This window comes from Delphinus delphis, chromosome 8, assembly GCF_949987515.2.
Source record: "Delphinus delphis chromosome 8, mDelDel1.2, whole genome shotgun sequence".
Lineage (NCBI taxonomy): Eukaryota > Metazoa > Chordata > Mammalia > Artiodactyla > Delphinidae > Delphinus > Delphinus delphis.
In genome coordinates this window covers 40,625,299-40,645,884 of record NC_082690.1, presented here as the reverse complement: position 1 = coordinate 40,645,884, position 20,586 = coordinate 40,625,299, and the positions used below count along the sequence as shown (strand labels likewise).

Below are 20,586 nucleotides of genomic sequence, written 5' to 3'. Positions count from 1 at the left end.
CCAAATATTTTGCAAGGATATGGACTGGTGAGAGTGGAATCCGCTATAAGCAATGAAAAAGTACAGAGTCATGCTGTAACATGAATGATCTCAGACATCACACTGTGAGAAAGAAGTCATACACAATAAGGTACACATTGTATAATTCCACTTGAATGAAGTTATTATTTGGTAAATTTATAAAATTTGCCTGGAGAAGAATTTTCCGAGCTATTTTAAGTTACAGTTTTTTAACTTTGGTAACATTCCACCAAAGTATATAGAAAAAACTTTACATTCCCTGTCTGCAGTTTGCCAGTTTTTTTGATATATTAACATGGAGGTGGAGGCCAATGCACTTAGATAAGAGAAAAAATTAAAGGCATAAGAATTGAAACAAGAAGCAAAAATATCTTTATTGGTGAGTCACATAAAATTACACCTGGAAAATCCTAGCGCATCAAAGATAAAACAAATTTTAACGATAGAATTCAGCAAGTTAGCAGGATATAAAATTATCATGCAAAAATGAATAGCTTTCATATATAAAAATAACCAGTTATAAGATATAATGGAAGGGCTTCCCTGGTGGCACAGTGGTTAAGAATCCTCCTGCCAATGCAGGGGACACAGTTTCAAGCCCTGTTCGGGGAAGATTCCACATGCTGTGGAGCAACTAAGCCCGTGCACCACAACTACTGAACCCGCATTCTAGAGTCCACAAGCCACAACTACTGAGCCTGCATGCCACAACTACTGAAACGCACGTGCCTAGAACCCATGCTCCGCAACGAGAAGCCACCGCAACAAAGAGTAGCCCCCGCTCACTGCAATTAGAGAAAGCCCACGCACAGCAATGAGGACTCAATGCAGCCAAAAATAAATAAAATAAATAAAATTTAAAAAAAAAAGATATAATGGAAGAGAAGAACTATAATCACAATAGCAGCACAAAAGACAAAATACTTAAGATTAAATTTTAGAAGTGTTCAAAACCTCTATGAAGAACATTTAGAACAGTTCTGAAATATATAAAATAGACTTGACATCCATACAAGATGTCAGTTCTTCCTAATTTATAAACTTAATGCAATTCCTCCAAAAAAGAACCAAAAATTTTTTTTGTTGCTGAAGCTACAAAATTGATACTTAAATTCATTTGGAAAAACAAACATAAAAGAATAGCTAAGAAAACATTGAAAATGAAAAGCTATGAGGGGTGATTAGCCCTATCAGACATTATACCATACTACACAGCCTTCATATTTAAACTTTGTGCTATCAGTGCATGAAGAGACAGACCAATGGAATGGAATAGAAAGTCCAGAAATAGACCACACTACATATGAAAATCTAGCACATTGCTGGGGCAAAGAGGCCGCTTTAATAAATGATGCACAGACAACTGGATAGTCATTTGTAAAAGATAAAATTAAATCCATTTCTCACAACTTTACACAAGAGTAAACTCTAAATGGATCAGAGATGTAAATGTGAAAGAAATGAAACTATAAGAGCACAAAAGGAAAGCAAGAAAACAAATTTTGCAATACATTATAGACAAAGGGCCAATATCCTTAATATAAAAGTTTTTAAAGAATTAATTTGGGGGGAAGGAACTAAAAATCCTAGAAAAATGGACAAAATACACGAACAAGCAATGCACCAAAAATGGCCCTTACATATACATTTACAAGGTCAACTTCATTCATAACAGAAATGAAAACTAAAACTACATGGAGATATAATCATCCACTAGACTGGCAAAAAATCAAAAGCTTGACAATAAATTCTGATGGTGAGGATATGGAGAAATAGGCAGTCTTACACACTGTTGGCAGAAATACAAAACGAGGCAAACTCTCTGGAGGGAATTTGGCAGTATTTAGCAAAACTACATATGCATTCACCCTTTTACCCAGCAATCCCACCTTCTAGGAATTTACTCTGAAGATAAACTTCCAAAAATAGGAAAATACTAATAAGGTTAATATTGCAGCATTATTTATATATTGTAAATATTGGAACTACTTAAATACCCATATGTAGGCGAATGATAGAATAAACCATGGTATTTAAATTCAATGGAGGACTGTGTAGCTATGAAAAACAGAAAAGACCTTTATAAAATTGTAGGGAATAATTTCTAGGATATATTGTTCAGAGTGAGTATATAGCATACAAATTTTTATATAAGAAAAATGGGGAAATTAAAAATACACATATCCACTTTTAGCAAAAAGAAATGCAGAAAGGATAAACAAGAATGAAACTGTTTACCTACAATGGATAGAGCAGAAAGAGGAGAAAGGGATAGGGCAACAGGGAAGGGAGTAAGATTTGAGGACACATGAATATACACTGAAGAAAATAATAAGGGGTAAAGGAGCATTACCCCTTGCAACCTACTCTCAAAAGACTGACAAAAAGTATGTAAGTGTGCATGTTCATGCTTGTATATGAATATATATGTGTGGGACATACACAGAGTGATGAAATGTTAAAAATTGGTGAATCTGCGTAAAAGGTAAAAAGTACTCTATTATTCTTACACATTTTCCATAAATTTGTTATTATTTCAAAATTAAAAGTTTAAAAAACATGACCTGGTTTTAAGGCACTACTAAAAAGCTCGGAAATGAAGACTGGGATGATCAACCACTGGGCATTTTCAGATATGTCTACAATGAATGGATAGATGTCATTTCACAAGTCCTATTTCCGGACTATTAAGACCAATAGACAAAAAAAAAAAACCCACAAAAAACCAACAGATGTGCAATTGCACCTCTTATTCCATTACGCAATGGCTTTGTGCCTCTAGCAGCATTTGCGCAAAGTTCAGATACACCCCGCAATCAGTTCAAATGCAATCATAGGTAGGCTGAAGTTAGTTTTATAAGCTTACAGTGGAGAAAATACTGATTATTAAACAAAATGAACATGAAACTCTTGAAATTAAACAGGCACTGTGATCAAGGGTACTCAAGCACTAGTGTTAAGTAGCTGTACATGAATCATCAGCACTGCCTAGTGGCTCTGACAGGCAGAAGAGTGTGGCCTGGGCCAACCAGCCTAATATCCATTGTGCTTCTTTCATTTAATCAACTATTATGTGCAATCACCAGCCAAGAGCCCTTTGAATCTCACTTTACCACTTACGACATCAAGGCACACAGATTAAATATTCTTTTATTTGACCCTAATTATTATTGAGTGATAACATTTAAATTACACATCAGAAAGCAGTACAATTACCTCTTAAAACAGGCAATGATGGTTTAATTAAGAGTTTGATGAAGAAGATATGGAAAAATCAGGATGTCAAGAAAAGTATTAAGGTGAACATATACCTTGATACAAAGACTAAAATATTTGACTATACAATTTGGGGTTCTAATTCAACAATTTTTGTTAGTAGTCATGCCGAAAGTAACTGGAGAAATATATACATCATTGTTGAGAGGTTGTGTCTGGGGAGAGGATTATAGGGAAATACACACGTTTTGATAAAATTTCAATGTGTGAATTTTGAAGAATAAATATGCATTTCCTTTACGATTTAAACAGCTAAAATCAGATCTAGTTGTCAGGCATGGCAATAGCAAGCTACGTGAACTGACTTCTTAAGAGGCTAAGCTAAATCACTAGTATTTTCAGACCTAGCTATTAAACATTAAGTTCAGACTATTAAAAGAAAATGAGATAAGCAAATGATGAAATGTGGACATTTTTCATTCAAAATATGGAAGCTCTTTGGACTCAAAAAACCAACTCTTCATTCTATAAAATCTTTTATAATAACCTTAATGGTAGTTAGCTTTAAAAAGCCACAAAATACTGTGAATTAAATGTATGAGATACAAAAGAGGACATCAGATTACATTGGGGGATGGTTATTTTTATTAAATTTAATTAATTAATTAATTTTTGGCCATGTTGGGTCTTCGTTGCTGTGCGTGGGCTTTCTCTAGTTGTGTGGAGCGGGGGCTACTCTTTGCTGTGGTGCGAGGGCTTCTCACTGCGGTGGCTTCTCTTGTTGCGGAGCACAGGCTCTAGGCACTGTGGGCTTCAGGGCACATGGGCACATGGGCTCAGTAGTTGTGGCACACGGGCTTAGTTGCTCCGCAGTATGTGGGATCTTCGCAGACCAGGGATCGAACCCATGTCCCCTTCATGGGCAGGTGTATTCTTAACCATTGTGCCACCAGGGAAGTCCCGTTATTTTTAAATATAGTACATTTCAACAGAAAACTTTTACAATGGGAGACTTTATTCCATTTTTCTAATAAAGAGTTTTTCCTCTTTGTTTATTAAAACATAAAACGTTTTCTTCTTGACCCTTTACATATAAAATTTATCAATTTTACGGGCAATTTCCTGGCAATTTCACCAGGCTGAGCCAGGTGAAATATGTCAAGCAATTTACACATAAAATTAGAAAGCTAACTTCGGTTTTACTGCATAGTTTAGTATGCACAGGTTCCAAACTTACTGCAAAACTACACTGACTTAAGTTTAGATTTGGAAGCACCACCTTGTGGCAAAAGTAAGAACTTCTGAATTGCAGGAGTCAAGACGCGTTTCCAGGAGAGAACACTGGTGGGCTTCTGAGGCATTGGTCAAGTTCTATTTCCTGACCTGTATAGAGAATGCCAATAGGCTCACTTTATCATTATTTGTTAAAGCACATGACTTTTCTGTTATTGCAGGTCATAATTTTAAAAGTTGAGGGAAAAAATGTCCAATTTGTACCCAAATTGAAAGTCGTATGCCTAAATGCTTGAATTTTCTAAGTACCAGTTTTATTTCCTAGAATTGTAAATGCACTATTGTATTTTTAATACACAACAAAATGTCAGAAAGAGGGATATTCTTTGGTAAACGATGGAAGGATTTTTTCCCTCAGAATGTTTTCACTGAGGCCCTGTCTCAGCCTCGAGGAACTGTAGGGGCTCTGCAGTCATCTGGAAATCACCGCTACACACCTATCCCAACATGTCTGAGAACTGTCCAAAAAACTCTAGACTTCACTGCATCAATACAGAATATCAAGGATATGTGGCATATTTAACTATGCAGCAATATTCATCAAAAAGGTTTTTCTTTCCTATTTACTGTATTTCCAGGAGGTGACACACGCTATTCACAAAATGACCTGAATTGGCTGAGAGTTTCACCCTCTCTCACTGCCATGGAATCACTTCTCCTAGGAGCTAACAGAATCACATTTAGTACCTCTTTCATACCGTAGAGCAGTTTGTAGGAAGGGAGAAAGCCTTACTCTTTTTTTCTCAGGAACCTGTCAGGACGCATTAGTGACCATCTCCCTCACTATGACCCTCACCCCAGCAGGTGACATCTCACTGGCAGGTGAGAAGAGCCATTGGCTGAGTCTTCCCAGACAGCCACCCAAACCAGCTTCCATCCCACCATGGAGAGCAACTCTTACTCATGATTTCATCTTTGCTTCATTCAAATACTGGGAATATTAAAGACGGGAGCAGATGTGTCTGAGAATCTTTCACAGGACAAGGCCTTCTGCTGAGTTAATGCAACCGCTAAAATAATCCTTATGCTCAAGTGAGGCACAGAAAACATTTTTAAAGAAACTAAGGCTACATCGCAATTCTTGACTTAGACCCATTAAAAGGGCTATGATATAGAGGCAGTCACTAAGCAAATGCTGTCTTTCATAGTTTGACACATTCTAGGTATGAATATGCCAATAATCAGGAATATCACTCAGTCTAGCATTTGTTTCTACATATAAAGAAATGTCAGGCTGTTGTACCACCAAGATCTATAACTTCCTTAAGGAGTCTTGAATATATAGCTGCACTGTTAGATGAAAAGAAGGAATACTCTCAGGGAGTCTTTAAACAGAGACTTAGAAAGGAGAATGGGATTATTGAACTTAAATCTGAAGAGGTCAAATTCTTAGGTCCCCCGAATACACGTAAGAAAATGTAACAGGAGCTGCTTCTCTAAGATTTTGGAATTGCCCATGCTCAATGTTAAGATAAAATATTAATGAGAAAAAAATTATATATATTAATGAGAAACCTTGGCATCGATATTCCACAGAAGTTATATTTCAATATGTTTATCTAATATAACCGTAAGGTTCAAGTGACCACTCTATCTAAAAAAAAAAACAAAACAAAACTCTTCAGTAGCTTCTAAGAAGATATGGTTAAATTATTTTAACCCTTTCCTCCTAGAAACAGGTGAGAGAGAGAGAGAGAGAGAGAGTGCGAGTGAGAGAGAGAGAGAGCGAGAGAGAGAGAGAGAGAGAGAGAGAGAGAGAGAGAAAGGGAACCATTAATAATAGAAAATAATGGAGAAAATTACCACCATTCAATGGGAACATAATCCTCTGGAATCTTTGCTACAACTGGAACAAAAAACAATAATTCTGACAGACTTTATTTTTTGATACAAACTTATATCTAATTATTCAAAGTATAGGGTATATGTAATCATTCAAAGTTTCTGGCTGATACTATCACAAGCATTAGAAAAAGAACATATACTGAGTAACAGACAGTGAGCTTAGGCACCGTTTCATATAAATTGTTTTACCTGCAGGAAGTCCAGGATGTCTAGAAATTACGAAAATTATAAAAAGGACTAGATTCTATAAGCTCTTTTCCTCAACTTTGGCTAAATATAATAACCTTAAAATACTGACACAGTCTTTGATTATAAAGCAGAAACATACAATGGTAGATTTATTTTAGTCCTTACTCAAGACTGTATTTAAGCAAAGCTCTCACTCGGTAAGACATATACTGATGTATGTCAGAAAAACAACATTCTAAGTTTTATGGAGCATTTATAGAACAGGTAATGTTAACAACCAGATTAAAAAATAAGCAAAACCAATGCTATTCTATATGCCCTTGAGCTGGGAAGTTTCTCAAATAATGAAGTCATGTTCAGGAAATGATATTCAAAAACATAAATTTTTATACATTAGTTTCTCTGTTAAGTAAGAATCATTCAAATTCTTCAGTTAACAGCAATACTCAAAAAATCTTCAACTGGTAAACTCGTAGTTTGCAACGTTTCGATTTTTCCTGAATCTTGAAAACTTCAAACTGCCATTAAATATATTATCTTCTGTTTCTTCTTACAGAACTAAGGTTCATAAAAGGATCATCATCGTCATCCTGGAATGACATCCAAATGTACAATTAGTGACTGTTCCACGCTTCACTGAAACAAGACAGAGCTCTTATGGGCAAAACAATACCAGTAAGAGCCATTTTCTCCTTTCACATGGGGTAGACTTTCATTTTTCTATTTCCTTTATAAATATGAATAGTTTGTCAATTTTTTTCTCGTCCTCCCTTCCTTAGTAGCTATTTCATTGTTAAAACAATGAAAACAACTAAATTCTTAGCAAGCATTAAAAATAAAAATTTATCCTGCTCTATATGTGTGTATATATATAAGCCCACAATATATATCATATATATTTCTCTCAATTATTCACCTTAATAAAAGCAAATAAGGCATGGGCAAGACAAAAAAAAAAAAAAACTCTTCAAGTCATTTCTATTAGGTTTTTAAATAGGTTTTTTTTTTTTCACTTACATTTTATAACTGGTATATCTGATGCTCTGGAAATTCAGAGCCAAAAAAATAATGAAGCCACATGACCTAATTCAGAAATAGCTGTAATTTTTATTTCCATTATCCATTTAATGCTAGAAAATGACAGCTACTCTCAGACTGGTACAAGAAACAACCTAGGAAAGCAATCTTGCAAATACTTTTTTTGGAAAAATAAATAGAGGAACTATTTAGTTTCAAAGACTTCCCATGCTGCTGGGACGTAGATTATATGCATAGTAAGAACAGGCAGGAATATCAGATGTTAACTAAGAATTTAATTAGAGAGAATGAAAACTAAACCTTCGATAAGCCCCAAATACATAATTTGATGAGGTTAACATAAAATCAATGATATACATTCTATAACTATTCAAAAGAGAAAGCAAATTTGTAAAGTTTTGGTTTATGTTTCCTTCAAGACATTAATAAAAAGGGATAATTATTTGGTGTTAGGCTCTGCTGGTGATATTAACATGTTCCAGTGTTCGCTAAATTAGCTATCTCTAGTGAGATATGGATGCCTTGAGAAACACAAATTCGCTCTCACTTATTGATTCATTTTCTGCTACCATAAAAGGCAGAACTCATTAATAAACCAGAGATAAATCCAAACTATAGTAGAGAATTTTCTAATAGTTCTCCTTTGTAGCTAACATGAACTATATGAATTTCTGTAAGTAACATATAACCACATGTGTATCTAGATGCTTTGGAATTAACAAACGGGTCAACAACTGCCCACTTCTCTCCTGGAGGCAACATGCTAGTATTTAATAGGCAGACTGAGCTCATGGTGCCATTTTTCTTTGCAGCCTGAGTTCTGGGGCGTCTTCTCTTCAAGCTGTTTCAAAACCACAGCTGGGACACAGAGAACATGACGGCAGCAGGTGAAGCTCAAAACCAAAGGTGTGAGTCATGTGGTACGACAGGGATGAACCTGGAGGACACTATGCTCAGTGAAATAAGCCAGGCACAGAAAGACAAATGCTGTATAATTCCACTTATATGAAGTATCAGAGTAGTCAAAATCATAAGGCACAAAGTAGAAGAGCCCCTTGCCAGGGGCTGAGGAGAGGGGAAAATGAGGAGATGTGGTTCAATGGGTATAGATTTTTGGTTTGGGAACATGTAAAGGTTCTGGAGACTGTTGCACAACAGTGTGAATATACTTAATATTAGTGAACTAACTGTACACTTAAAACTGGTTAAGATGGTAAGTTTTATGTTATGTGTTTCTACCACAACTGAAAAACACCACCATGTACCACCTTAAATATACAGGAAATGTGTAGAGCATACAGTGAACAGTTAATAAACATTCTGTTGTAGAGTAACATTAAAGGCTTTCACGATATCATCACCATTTCTCCAAACATAAACAACAGAAGCTGAAAAAACTATTCTGATCCTACTGTTAACTGGGCAAGTTAAAGAAGAGCTGAGTGATATTATATGTTAAGGATCTGCAGGCCTTTCACATCTGAGGTATTGCCATCGATGAGCACTCAACAGAGACCACTCATTGACTCAATATTAACTATGGTTCAAAGGAAGGTGATCAATGAAACTATTTTTAGAAATAATTTTCGGCAACTAGCTTAGCAGTCCCTATTCAGATTTTATAAACATTTAAGACTTAACGTATTACGTTATTACCTCATCTGATTCAAAATCAACCCCTTTAGTGATTTTGCTCCGGGACGTGTGTTTGCTCGATGATGAAGTGCTCAACCACCTGAGGCAAAATGTGAGAAAAACAAAGAAAATGAACCAAAGAAGGCTCATCACAGAAGGCTTTCGAGCTAAGTTTTTCATTTTAGTAGCAGCCATGAATAAAAATAACTAACACATTCCCTTCGAGCTACATTAGAGGCAGTAGAAGCTTAGTGGCAATGAAAAGGACTCTGATGTCAGGGTCCGAATTCCAGTTCTGCCATTTAGGAGCTACATGGCTTCAAGCAGCTTAGCCTCCCTGTGCCGCAATTTCCTCACCTGTAAAACGAGGATGATAAGAATTTTTTTTTAAATCTTTTTTTTAGATGTTGGGGGTAGGAGTTTATTAATTAATTTATTTTTATTTTTGCTGTGTTGGGTCTTCGTTTCCGTGCGAGGGCTTTCTCCAGTTGTGGCAAGCGGGGGCCACTCTTCATCGCGGTGCGCAGGCCTCTCACTATCGCGGCCTCTCTTGTTGCGGAGCACAAGCTCCAGACGTGCAGGCTCAGTAGTTGTGGCTCACGGGCCTAGTTGCTCCACGGCATGTGGGATCCCCCCAGACCAGGGCTCAAACCCGTGTCCCCTGCGTTAGCAGGCAGATTCTCAACCACTGCGCCACCAGGGAAGCCTGATAAGAATTTTTTAAAGATTAAATGTATTTATATACTTAAACACTTTGCTCAGTGCCTGACACACGTGAAGCACGCCACAGATGTTTGCTGACATCATAGTTCTTAGCATATATTAACATGTACCTACTACCACCCTCTACTCCTGAAAACTACGGCAATACTGAAATATTTTAAATCAAATCTCAGTTACGTTTCTATAACGGGATAAAAGGATCTTAGGAAAGGCTCACCGCTTTCTAGGGTTGCCTCACTGTTAATATTATTTGTGTCCAGTCCGAATAACAAATATTTACTTAGTGCTTGACCCCAGGTACTATGATAGGCCCTGGGAAACATCAGTAAGCAAGATAATCAGGAATCTACTTTTATGAAGCTTAACGTGTAGTGATGGAACTCATATTCCTATGTATTTTTACTAACAAAAATTTTAAGTCATCTTAGGACAGGGGCCAGCAAACTTGGCTAGCACACCAAATCCAGCCTACCTGTTCCTTACAGCCTGTGAGCTAAGAATGGTCTTCACATTTTGAAATGGGTATATTTAAATGGTTATATAAGCACCTACATAATACCCCCAGTTTTGCCTCTTGGCCCGCAAAGCCTAAAATATTCACTCCCTGGCCCTTTAAGAAAAAAGTCTGCCGGCTCCTGTCTTAAATAAAAGCAGTGTCTGTGAACTCTTAGCCAACAATTTATTACCATGCTTTGGGATGTTACTATAGCAAACAAAATATATCTAAAGGGCTTGTCTGGACAAATTGTTGAGAGTCAAGAGGTCTATGCATCAGAAGGAAACAGAAAAATCCACAGGCTCTTAGGCACAAAAGTAAAGGACAGGAGGATTTGCCGAGCAAACTTGAAGAGCAACATAGCTTTGGAGGTAGAGGATCAAGGAATTTATCAACCAATCTACCTGGGAAGTCCCCAACTCTCTGTACTTGACCTAAGCAGGAACTGATCATTGTTGACTTGTTTCCATCATCTGTGACAGGAAGAAGCAGATCAAAAGCATGAAGCCACAGTGCCAAGGCTAGCCACAGCAGGTGAGGCATTGTTGCTGTGAGAGCTGGGGAAAGAGGGGGGTTATGGGAAGAAGCAGCCACTGAGGCCTGACTCTGCTTGCTGATGTCTCCCCAGACAAATAACCAGTGGTGTCCAGAAACAAGCCAGGCATTCTACACCAGATGCTGGCTCATTTGATCATAGCAGGAGCCCCCAATTCTGCACCAGAGGACCTCACACACCTACAGATCCAGTCTATGAGAGGTCCCCTATCCTCAGAGAGCAGTGGCAGGAAGGGAAGAATAGTTATACAGTTTTGACTACTGGGTCAAATAAATGGACTCTTGTCCTGGATGTCAAAAAATGTTTAATTGGATTAGTTTCCTGTGGATTGCTCAAAAATAAGGCAGACAGGGGGTATTACATTGAGTGCCAGGAGCTGTAAGTCTTCTCCATTTTTGTACAGATATAATTTGGAGGCACAAGTCAGAATTCCTACCTAGAGATGTTCAGCCAATTATGTCAGTTGTAGCAGCATCACAAGCATAAGAGAACATGTTAAACTGGCCTACATAAAAGGTGCCCCCAAAATGTTGGCTCCCCCCGCTGCAAGGTTTAATAGAATCCCCTCCATCTCTCCTCCTCTACCTGGCCTGATGGGGCCAGGTCTTCTCTTGCTCACTGCTTTAAGGTCGGCGGAGAGGGGAAGGTTGCCACCAGCTCTATCAAATCTGGAAGGGTCCTTTTGTCCCCAGTACAACCATGTAGAGTTTGGTGCAGTTTTTCCAGGGGAAAGTGGGTGGATTTCCACTGCCCATCCAGCAGAAAGGAGTTTTACAGCTGGAAGTTCTTTCCTTTTTAAAGTCAACTACCAGAATATTAGTGCTTTTACTGCTTACCATTCTTTCCATTATTCTTGTTCTATTTCCCTAGCCTGTTATTTCTTCAATAAGCCCTTCTAGAGGTGTTACTATGTGTTAAGTGCTGTACTTAGCACTTCACAAATATTAACTCACTTTAAAGCCTCATAACAACACTTTGAGGTAAATATTATTATCTTCATCTTACAAATGAGGACACTGAGGCACAGAAGTCAAAAGAACTTGCACAAGGTCCACACTCAGTAAGTGGTAGAGCTTAAATACTTTAAATCATGAGTGAAATACCTATACACACCATGCCATTACTAAACAATTCTTCAAAGACAGCATAAATTGCGTCACCCAGTTGCTGTCATCAGGAACACAAACCTGCCAAGGCTGATTTCAGATTTCTCGCCAAAATGTTCGTTTCTAAATCTCCTCTCGTCAATTAAATGATTCTTATTACGTGCACAGAGGTCTGAGAGCTTAATCTATTATGTGAAGAAGCAACAGCAGAGGATGGGCCTAGACATGATCATACTAAGCGAAGTAAGTCAGAAAGAGAAAGACAAATATCACATGATATCACTTACATGTGGAATCTAAAATACGACACAAATGAACTTATCTACAAAACAGAAACAGACTCACAGACATAGAGGACAGATTTGTAGCTGCCAAGGGGGAGGCAGGAGGGGGAGGGATGGAGTGGGAGTTTGGGGTTAGCAGATGCAAATTATTATATTGATACACAGGATGGATCAACAACAAGGTCCTACTTCATAGCATAGGGAACCATATTCAGTATCCTGTGACAAACCATAATGGAAAAGAATATGAAAAAGAATATGTATATGTACAACTGATTCACTTTGCTGTACAGCAGAGATTAACACAACATTGTAAATCAACTATACTTCAATAAAAGTTAAAAAAAAAAGAAAAGAAGAAGCAGCAGCAACAGCAGAGATGAGTCCTGGAGCAGAATGCTTGGCTCCGTGACTGGCTGTGTGCCCTTAGGTAAGTTACGTAGACTACCACGCCTCACTTTCTTCAAAGGTAAAAGGGGGAAAATAGAGTTATAAGTACATTTACCTCCTGGAGTGACTGTGACCAGCAAATAAGCTAATTCATAGGCAAAGGCTCAGAATGGTACCTGACACACAGGAAGTGCTGAAAGCCGAAACAGAATATTAACAAAATACAAAGCTATTTTCTGTTAATTGGAGAGGACATAGCACTCCAGCAAGAAAATCACTGGGTAATAAAGGCAAAAGGAAATGAATGACAAGTTATTCAAATTTTCAGTGAAAATACTTGTAATAATGCTGCACTGACTCCACGACTACCCCTTGGTCTATTTTTCACTTTTGTACATACGTGACTAGCTGAAAATAAATCTGTTAGACTTCCAGGGCTTCCCTGGTGGCGCAATGGTTAAGATCTGCCTGCCTATGCAGGGGACATGGGTTTGAACCCTGGTCTGGGAAGATCCCACATGCCACAGAGCAACTAAGCCCGTGTGCCGCAACTACTGAGCTTGCGAGCCACAACTACAGAAGCCTGCACGCCTAGAGCCCGTGCTCCGTAATAAGAAAAGCCACTGCAATGAGAAGCCCGCACACAGCAATGAAGAGTAGCCCCCGTTCGCAGCAACTAGACAAAGCCTGTGTGCAGGAATGAAGACCCGACACAGCCATACATACATACATACATACATAAAATTTTTTTAAAAATCAGACTTCCGTAGCATAGAGAAATGTATATGTTGAATTCTGGATAATTTTTAATTTTTTCAGATGTTCCTTTTTGCAGGAATTCACTGCACCAACCTTTGATCAGCTTTGGAAGTCGTAGGAAAAATGTCTTCTTCCGTATCTGACTCACCTACCACAATCACCTAAGAGGGAGAAACAAAACAGCAAACAGTCTTTGTGGGAATGGAAAATCTGAATAAAAATGCATTAACTAATGTCAAAAAAGATATATTTTTACAAAAAAGGAGGCAGATACCATGTAAGCAATAACCATGAAAACTAAAGCTCTGCCTAACCTCCCCACTAATGTCACTCTTCATTTACAAATGGTTTTTTTAATACAGCATGTGTGAGCTCACTTCTCTCCTGCTACCACGGCAGCCTGGGCACCTAAAGGAACATGCACTCAGATTGGTGAATGACTCACACTGGGTCATGTGCGGACAGTGCCCTGTGATTTTCTTGGGTTCTAGGCCATTGGTGCTTCATCTCCAATTTTAAATGAGGTATAAGACTGTGTGGGAAGTACCGGACCTGTTTTTCTGTTACATTTATCCCTGTTAAATACCACTTGCTGCTTTTAAGCCCCATGAAAGATATTTGTCATTCTTGATACTATCATCCAAATTACTACCTACTCCTCTACATTTTGTGTTATCTTGACACTTAATACACACATTTGCCATGTCTTCATCCAACTGATAAAGCCAAAGACAAAATAGTGAAAAAAGCAGCACTTGAGACCCACCCCTACCCAAGGCAGACATTGAACTGTTAATCAAAGACCATTAAATGAAGTTGTCTAAATGGCTATGAATCCAGCCAATATCTCTGCATTTTGTCCATGAAACTATCAGGAGATTGTCTTAAGTGCCTTGAAGGGATCAAATGCCTTCAGCATTCCCCTGATCTACCACTATGTCACCTCAATCAAAAACATGAAAGAAAAAGTTACCATGACTTGCTCTTTCTGAACTCATGTTCTTGCATTATAAAAGAAAAATCTAGAAGGGAAGCTACCTTGTGGACATGATGATAATTTTGTTTTCAGACATGATCCTGAAGCGATAACAGGCAATAGTTGAATAGGAATAATGAAATGGAACTCAGGATAAAAGTTAGCACCAGTATACCCATATATAATTGTATAATAATGAGAGGAAAAAACAAAAAAACAGAGAAGAAGTTTTCTGGAAGAGGAGGTGGTCAATTGTGTCACATACTCAAGAGATCAAGAAGGAGTGAAATTTAAGAAAATGCTCTGGGGCAGTATGATATAGAGCAACGATTCTCATCTAGGTGTGATTCTTAACTCCCCTTCCCATCCCAGAAACATCTGGACATGTCAGGAGACATTTTGATTATCATAACTAGGGGGGACACCCCAGGCATCTAGTAGGTAGAGGCCAGGGAGGGTGCCTGGGAAGTAAGACACATGTGTTTTGAAAGAGAGGTAACAGGAGAATCAAGCCCATTCTGGACTCTTCTTGGAATCCAAAGGAAGAGCAGAAGTTTCATGTTAAATCTAGAGCTGAACACAGAGGTCCGTAGACTCAGACCTTGTAGCTTGTCTTGAGTCTGGCTTCAGCCATTAAGACACAAGCCAGAGTATTATGAGTATAAGTAACAAAAGGAAGCCAGCAATAAATAAGACCTCTCTACGCACTGAACGCCCATCTTCAATCATAGTTTTTCCGTGCATGGACTCTTTTGGTTCAACGTTATTATCCTTAAAAATATTACTGGGTACATACATTTATGGGTGTCCAGTCATGCGATGCATTATTAAAGAAAGAAAAAGAGAAACCCTCCTCCCTCGCAGAAACCCTAGAAGCCCTCAGTCTAGATAATCAGTAAAGTTCTCTGCAGTTTTAATGTTCCACATTTTTTCTTCTTTTATTTACTTTGCAGACCAAAGAACTGACAATCATAATGTAGGAAACATCAATTGGTACACAATTAGAAAACTTTTTTTCTTACCTCTGAATAATTCTTAGTAGCAACATTTTGGGAGGGCTGCTGTCTTGCAGCTTTAAAGGCTATAATGAAAAAGATGAAACATCCATTATGTTATTCTTAAAAAAGCTTAGAAAAATTTGCACACTTCTTTAGCTGAAGGTTTCCTAAGTCCTACCTGCAAAAAATCCATGATGACTGATTATAAAACCACTTAATATGCTTTAAAATCGGGAGATGGAATTATATGTCTAACTACCAGTCTCATATGATTTCCCGGTTTACTCAAAGTAGTAAGCAGTGTTCATAAATACACCTACACTAAAAATATTTTATAGAAAAATACCTGAAGGATAAAATCTGATCACCTAATGGACTGAACTCCAAATACAGTGAAAGTAACCCTCCTCAGGTCTGCCTTCTCTTATAGTTGGCAATCTCTTTCCCTGTGGGAGCCACATGGTTCCAGTAAGTGCTTCCTTATTCTCCTCTACTTTGTTAGAAATATTCAGTACCTAAGAAATAGTCCAGAGGGAATGCTAGAAAACAGCCTATCTTTCATTCCATGATAACCTTCCTATGAATCCTTACATTTTCAGCTGTGTAAACTTGGTTAGAAACATGAAATTTAGTTCATTTTTTTCCTGAGACCAAAACTATAATATTTTGATTTCACAGTAAGAAATATACATTTGGTCTTCATCCACATTTCTGGCACAGAGCCCCTAAAACCCTAATTTCCTAAAGCAATGAGAGCCATCAAGGTTCTTTTTGTTATGTTAATGAGGTAACTTTGGGACCACAACTGAGGAGGGAGGCTGGTTACCAGGGGAACCAACCAGGAATAGAGGGTTCGAACTTTCAGTCCCATCCCCGATTTCTGGGGAGGGAAGAGGAGCTAGAGGTTGAATCAATCACCAACAGCCAATGATTTAATCAATCATTCCTACGTAGCGGGGCCTCCATAGAAACCCAAAAGGAAGGGGGTTCAGAGAGCTTCCAGGTGGTGAATCAAGATGCTTCCACGTGCCACCATGCTTGGACCCCAAACTCGATGAGGACAGAAGCTCCTCTGTTCTGGGCTTCGCCCTATACAACTCTTCATCTGGCTATTGATTCATATCCTTTCACATCTTTTGTAATAAACCAGTAATCTAGTGAGTAAACTAGTTTCCTGAGTTCTGTGAGCCACTCTAGAAAGTTAACTGAATCCAAGGAGGGAGTCATGGGGACCTCTGATTGATAGCCTATTAAGTCAGAAGTACAGATAACAACCTGGACTTGTGACTGGCATCTGAAGTAGAGGGGGGCAGTCTTCTGGAACTGAGTCCTTCCCCTGTGGGATCTGATGCTGTCTCTAGGCAGGTAGTGTCAGAATTGAGTTGACTTGCAGGACACCCAGCAGGTATCTGAGGACTGCTTGGTGGTGTGGGTAACCACCCCCCCTCACACACACACACCCCCACTGGAATTAAGTGCAGATTATTAAAAACCTAGAATAAAATTTAAAGAGCCAATTAGAGGTTTAATTTTCTCCTACGCCTTACCAGTTTCCTAATACAAAAATGGTTTCCCCCAAGATAACCCCCAAACTAAACAACAGAGCAAGAGGAGATAAAAAGACAGAGGACTTGAAGAAGTCAAATGCTCAAAGAACCCTACAAAGTCCAAAATTCTCCTAGTCAGAAAACTCAGGAATCTTTCCACCTAGCCCAAATTTATGATTTACTCATTTTTCCTATTCCAGGTTCTATCCCCAATCTTAGGATGGCTACCTGAGAGAAAGGAAAGGCAGAAGCAGAGTTCTTACCCACCCTGCTCAATCACTAGCCTCACATCCTACTCTACTCAAAAGGCTGGAGAGGGCATCTGAATGCAAAGGCCAACAATCGTGACTCTTTCAAAAACTATTTCTGCTCAATCGTTATTCACTAATTGACCCCTCAAACTCTCGGCTCCTGGAAGAAACAAGAGCCTTCCTTTCTTTTTATCCCCAATAAATATTTGTGTGATAAATTAACATTATCAGAAAATTAAGCACTCGGTTCTGTTAGGAAGGCAATACATACTGTATTGGGGGTTAAAAGCTCTGGTTTAGAGTTAGAGCCATGTGGACTCACTAGCTGGGTGACTGGCCAAGTTCCTTGGCTTCTTCAAGTCTCGGTTTCCCCACCTATAAAACAGTGTTAATAATACTTCATGCTGAAAATTGTTGACAGGATAAAAAGAGGTGGTTAATGTAATTTGTTTTGGCAAGCGCCTAGATATAGTAGGTCTTCAAATGATTTCGCTAGTAATAGTGGATGGAGTAGCAGCAGTGGTAACCATGGTATAAATTAAATGCAAAGACAGAGGCTTCTTTTATTAACTTAGTCACTATCCTCTGCAGACAAACTTCAGTGGAAAAGTCTGGGCTGATAACTCTCATTCACAACCGCTGCTGGCTGTAAGTGTAATTTCTACCTTTCCCTGTAAAACTCCAGTACTATTGTACAAATCTTTACACTCCATGGAGCTTGTTATAATAGGATTGAACATTTATTTATCTCTTCATTCCTCCACTTATAATATGAACGTAGAAGCTATAGTTTAAAGTTGCTTTTTTTTTTGTAACCAAGCTTCATTTTTTAAAAAAAATTTTTCATTGCTTTTATTTATTTATTTACATCTTTATTGGAGTATAATTGCTTTACAATGGTGTGTTAGTTTCTGCTTTATAACAAAGTGAATCAGTTATACATATACATATGTTCCCATATCTCTTCCCTCTTGCGTCTCCCTCCCTCCCACCCTCCCTATCCCACCCCTCCAGGCAGTCACAAAGCTGATCTCCCTGTGCTATGCGGCTGCTTCCCACTAGCTATCTACCTTACGTTTGGTAGTGTATATATGTCCATGCCTCTCTCTCGCTTTGTCACAGATTACCCTTCCCCCTCCCCATATCCTCAAGTCCGTTCTCCAGTAGGTCTGTGTCTTTATTCCTGTCTTACCCCTAGGTTCTTCATGACATTTCTTTTTTCTTAAATTCCATATATATGTGTTAGCATATGGTATTTGTCTTTCTCTTTCTGACTTACTTCACTCTGTAGGACAGACTCTAGGTCTATCCACCTCATTACAAATAGCTCAATTTCGTTTCTTTTTATGGCTGAGTAATATTCCATTGTATATATGTGCCACATCTTCTTTATCCATTCATCCGATGATGGACACTTGGGTTGTTTCCATCTCCGGGCTATTGTAAATAGAGCTGCAATGAACATTTTGGTACATGACTCTTTTTGAATTATAGTTTTCTCAGGGTATATGCCCAGTAGTGGGATTGCTGGGTCATATGGTAGTTCTTTTTGTAGTTTTTTAAGGAACCTCCATACTGTTCTCCACAGTGGCTGTATCAATTTACATTCCCACCAGCAGTGCACCCTCTCCACACCCTCGCCAGCATTTATTGTCTCTAGATTTTGTGATGATGGCCATTCTGACCGGTGTGAGATGATATCTCATTGTAGTTTTGATTTGCTTTTCTCTAATGATTAATGATGTTTAGCATTCTTTCATGTGTTTGTTGGCAATCTGTATATCATCTTTGGAGAAATGTCTATTTAGGTCTTCTGCCCATTTTTGGATTGGGTTGCTTGTTGTTTTGATATTGAGCTGCATGAGCTCCTTGTAAAATTTGGAGATTAATCCTTTGTCAGTTGCTTCATTTGCAAATATTTTCTCTCATTCTGAGGGTTGTCTTTTCGTCTTCTTTATGGTTTCCTTTGCTGTGCAAAAGCTTTTAAGTTTCATTAGGTCCCATTTGTTTATTTTTGTTTTTATTTCCATTTCTCTAGGAGGTGGGTCAAAAAGGATCTTGTGATTTATGTCATAGAGTGTTCTGCTTGTGTTCTCCTCTAAGAGTTTGATAGTTTCTGGCCTTACATTTAGGTCTTTATTCCATTTTGAGCTTATTTTTGTGTATGGTGTTAGGGAAAGTTGCTTTCACCCCAAACTTATAGTAACTATAGTTAGTACTCCATGGTTATTTTGTCAGAGACCATATTAAAAAGTCAGTTCCGTTTTTCAAAAAAAGGCCAATGTTGGAGTTAAACTGCAAAACCATTGGACCAAATCAACTGCATAAAAGACAAATTTAGACTGATTTATAGAAACATCCATTATCATGAGTTAACTGTAAACACTGTCACTAATACTAACAGCAGCAGTCATTTATTGGATTCTTTCTAAGTGCTGTGCTCAGTAATGGTTATGCATAGCTCATTTAACACTTATAACTACTCTGGGAAGTTAGTACTCCTCCTCCAGTGGGAGGACACAGTGAATAGGTCATATATTTATTTAATTGAAGTCTTAGAAGGAAAGAAAAAGAATAGCACAGAGGTAATAACTGAAGAGATAAGAGCAAAGGATTTCTAGAAATGATAAAAGGCACCAATTCACAGTTTCATGAAACCCCATAAATCCTAAGCAGGATAAAAAGAATCCCATATCTAGATTCATCATAGTGAAAGTACAGAACACCAGAGATGGCCAGCCGGAGGAGAAACAGACTACTTCAAATAAAGCAACAAGCTAAACTAAGAGCTGATTGCTACTTTTTTTTTTTTTGCGGTACGCGGGCCTCTCACTGTTGTGGCCTCTCCCGTTGCGGAGCACAGGCTCCGGACGCGCAGGCTCAGTGGCCATGGCTCACGGGCCCAGCTGCTCCGCGGCATGTGGGATCTTCCCAGATCGGGGCATGAACCCGTGTCCCCTGCATCGGCAGGCGGACTCTCAACCACTGCGCCACCAGGCAAGCCCAATAGCTGATTTCTTAATGACAACAATGGAAACCTGAAGACTCAATCTGAGTGATTAATTCTGCCCACTGGTGTCAAGGAAAGTTTCACATAAAACAACAAAGCCATGATGAGAAAAGGCAGTTTGGGCTAAGGTAAAGGCAGGTAATTTACAAAGTCTATACCTCTGTGTTGCACTCTGACCAACTTTTGGTAGTTTAACATGGAAGTGTTCATATTTTACTCATGATCCTTTTCTAACGCCCTCTGTTTTCTCTTT

General features: G+C 38.4%; 1 protein-coding gene across 5 annotated transcripts in view; it reads right to left on the bottom strand.

Annotated features, from left to right (window-relative positions):
* Positions 1–20,586, bottom strand: part of MRE11 (MRE11 homolog, double strand break repair nuclease) — a 75,134-nt gene that overhangs the window by 3,961 nt on the left and 50,587 nt on the right. For 4 of the 5 annotated variants that reach the window (XR_009520361.1, XR_009520360.1, XR_009520362.1 and 1 more), the window contains 4 exons: positions 15,550–15,608; positions 13,645–13,712; positions 9,259–9,337; positions 6,334–7,154 (listed from right to left, as the gene is read on the bottom strand). Coding sequence is in view for 1 of the 5 variants with exons in the window: in XM_060018094.1 (XP_059874077.1) it covers positions 7,098–7,154; positions 9,259–9,337; positions 13,645–13,712; positions 15,550–15,608 (263 nt within the window). In the remaining 4 variants the exon portion in view is untranslated. Of the gene's footprint in view, positions 1–2,190; positions 7,155–9,258; positions 9,338–13,644; positions 13,713–15,549; positions 15,609–20,586 lie in introns of those variants that run through there. The other variant, XM_060018094.1, reaches the window with a different exon arrangement.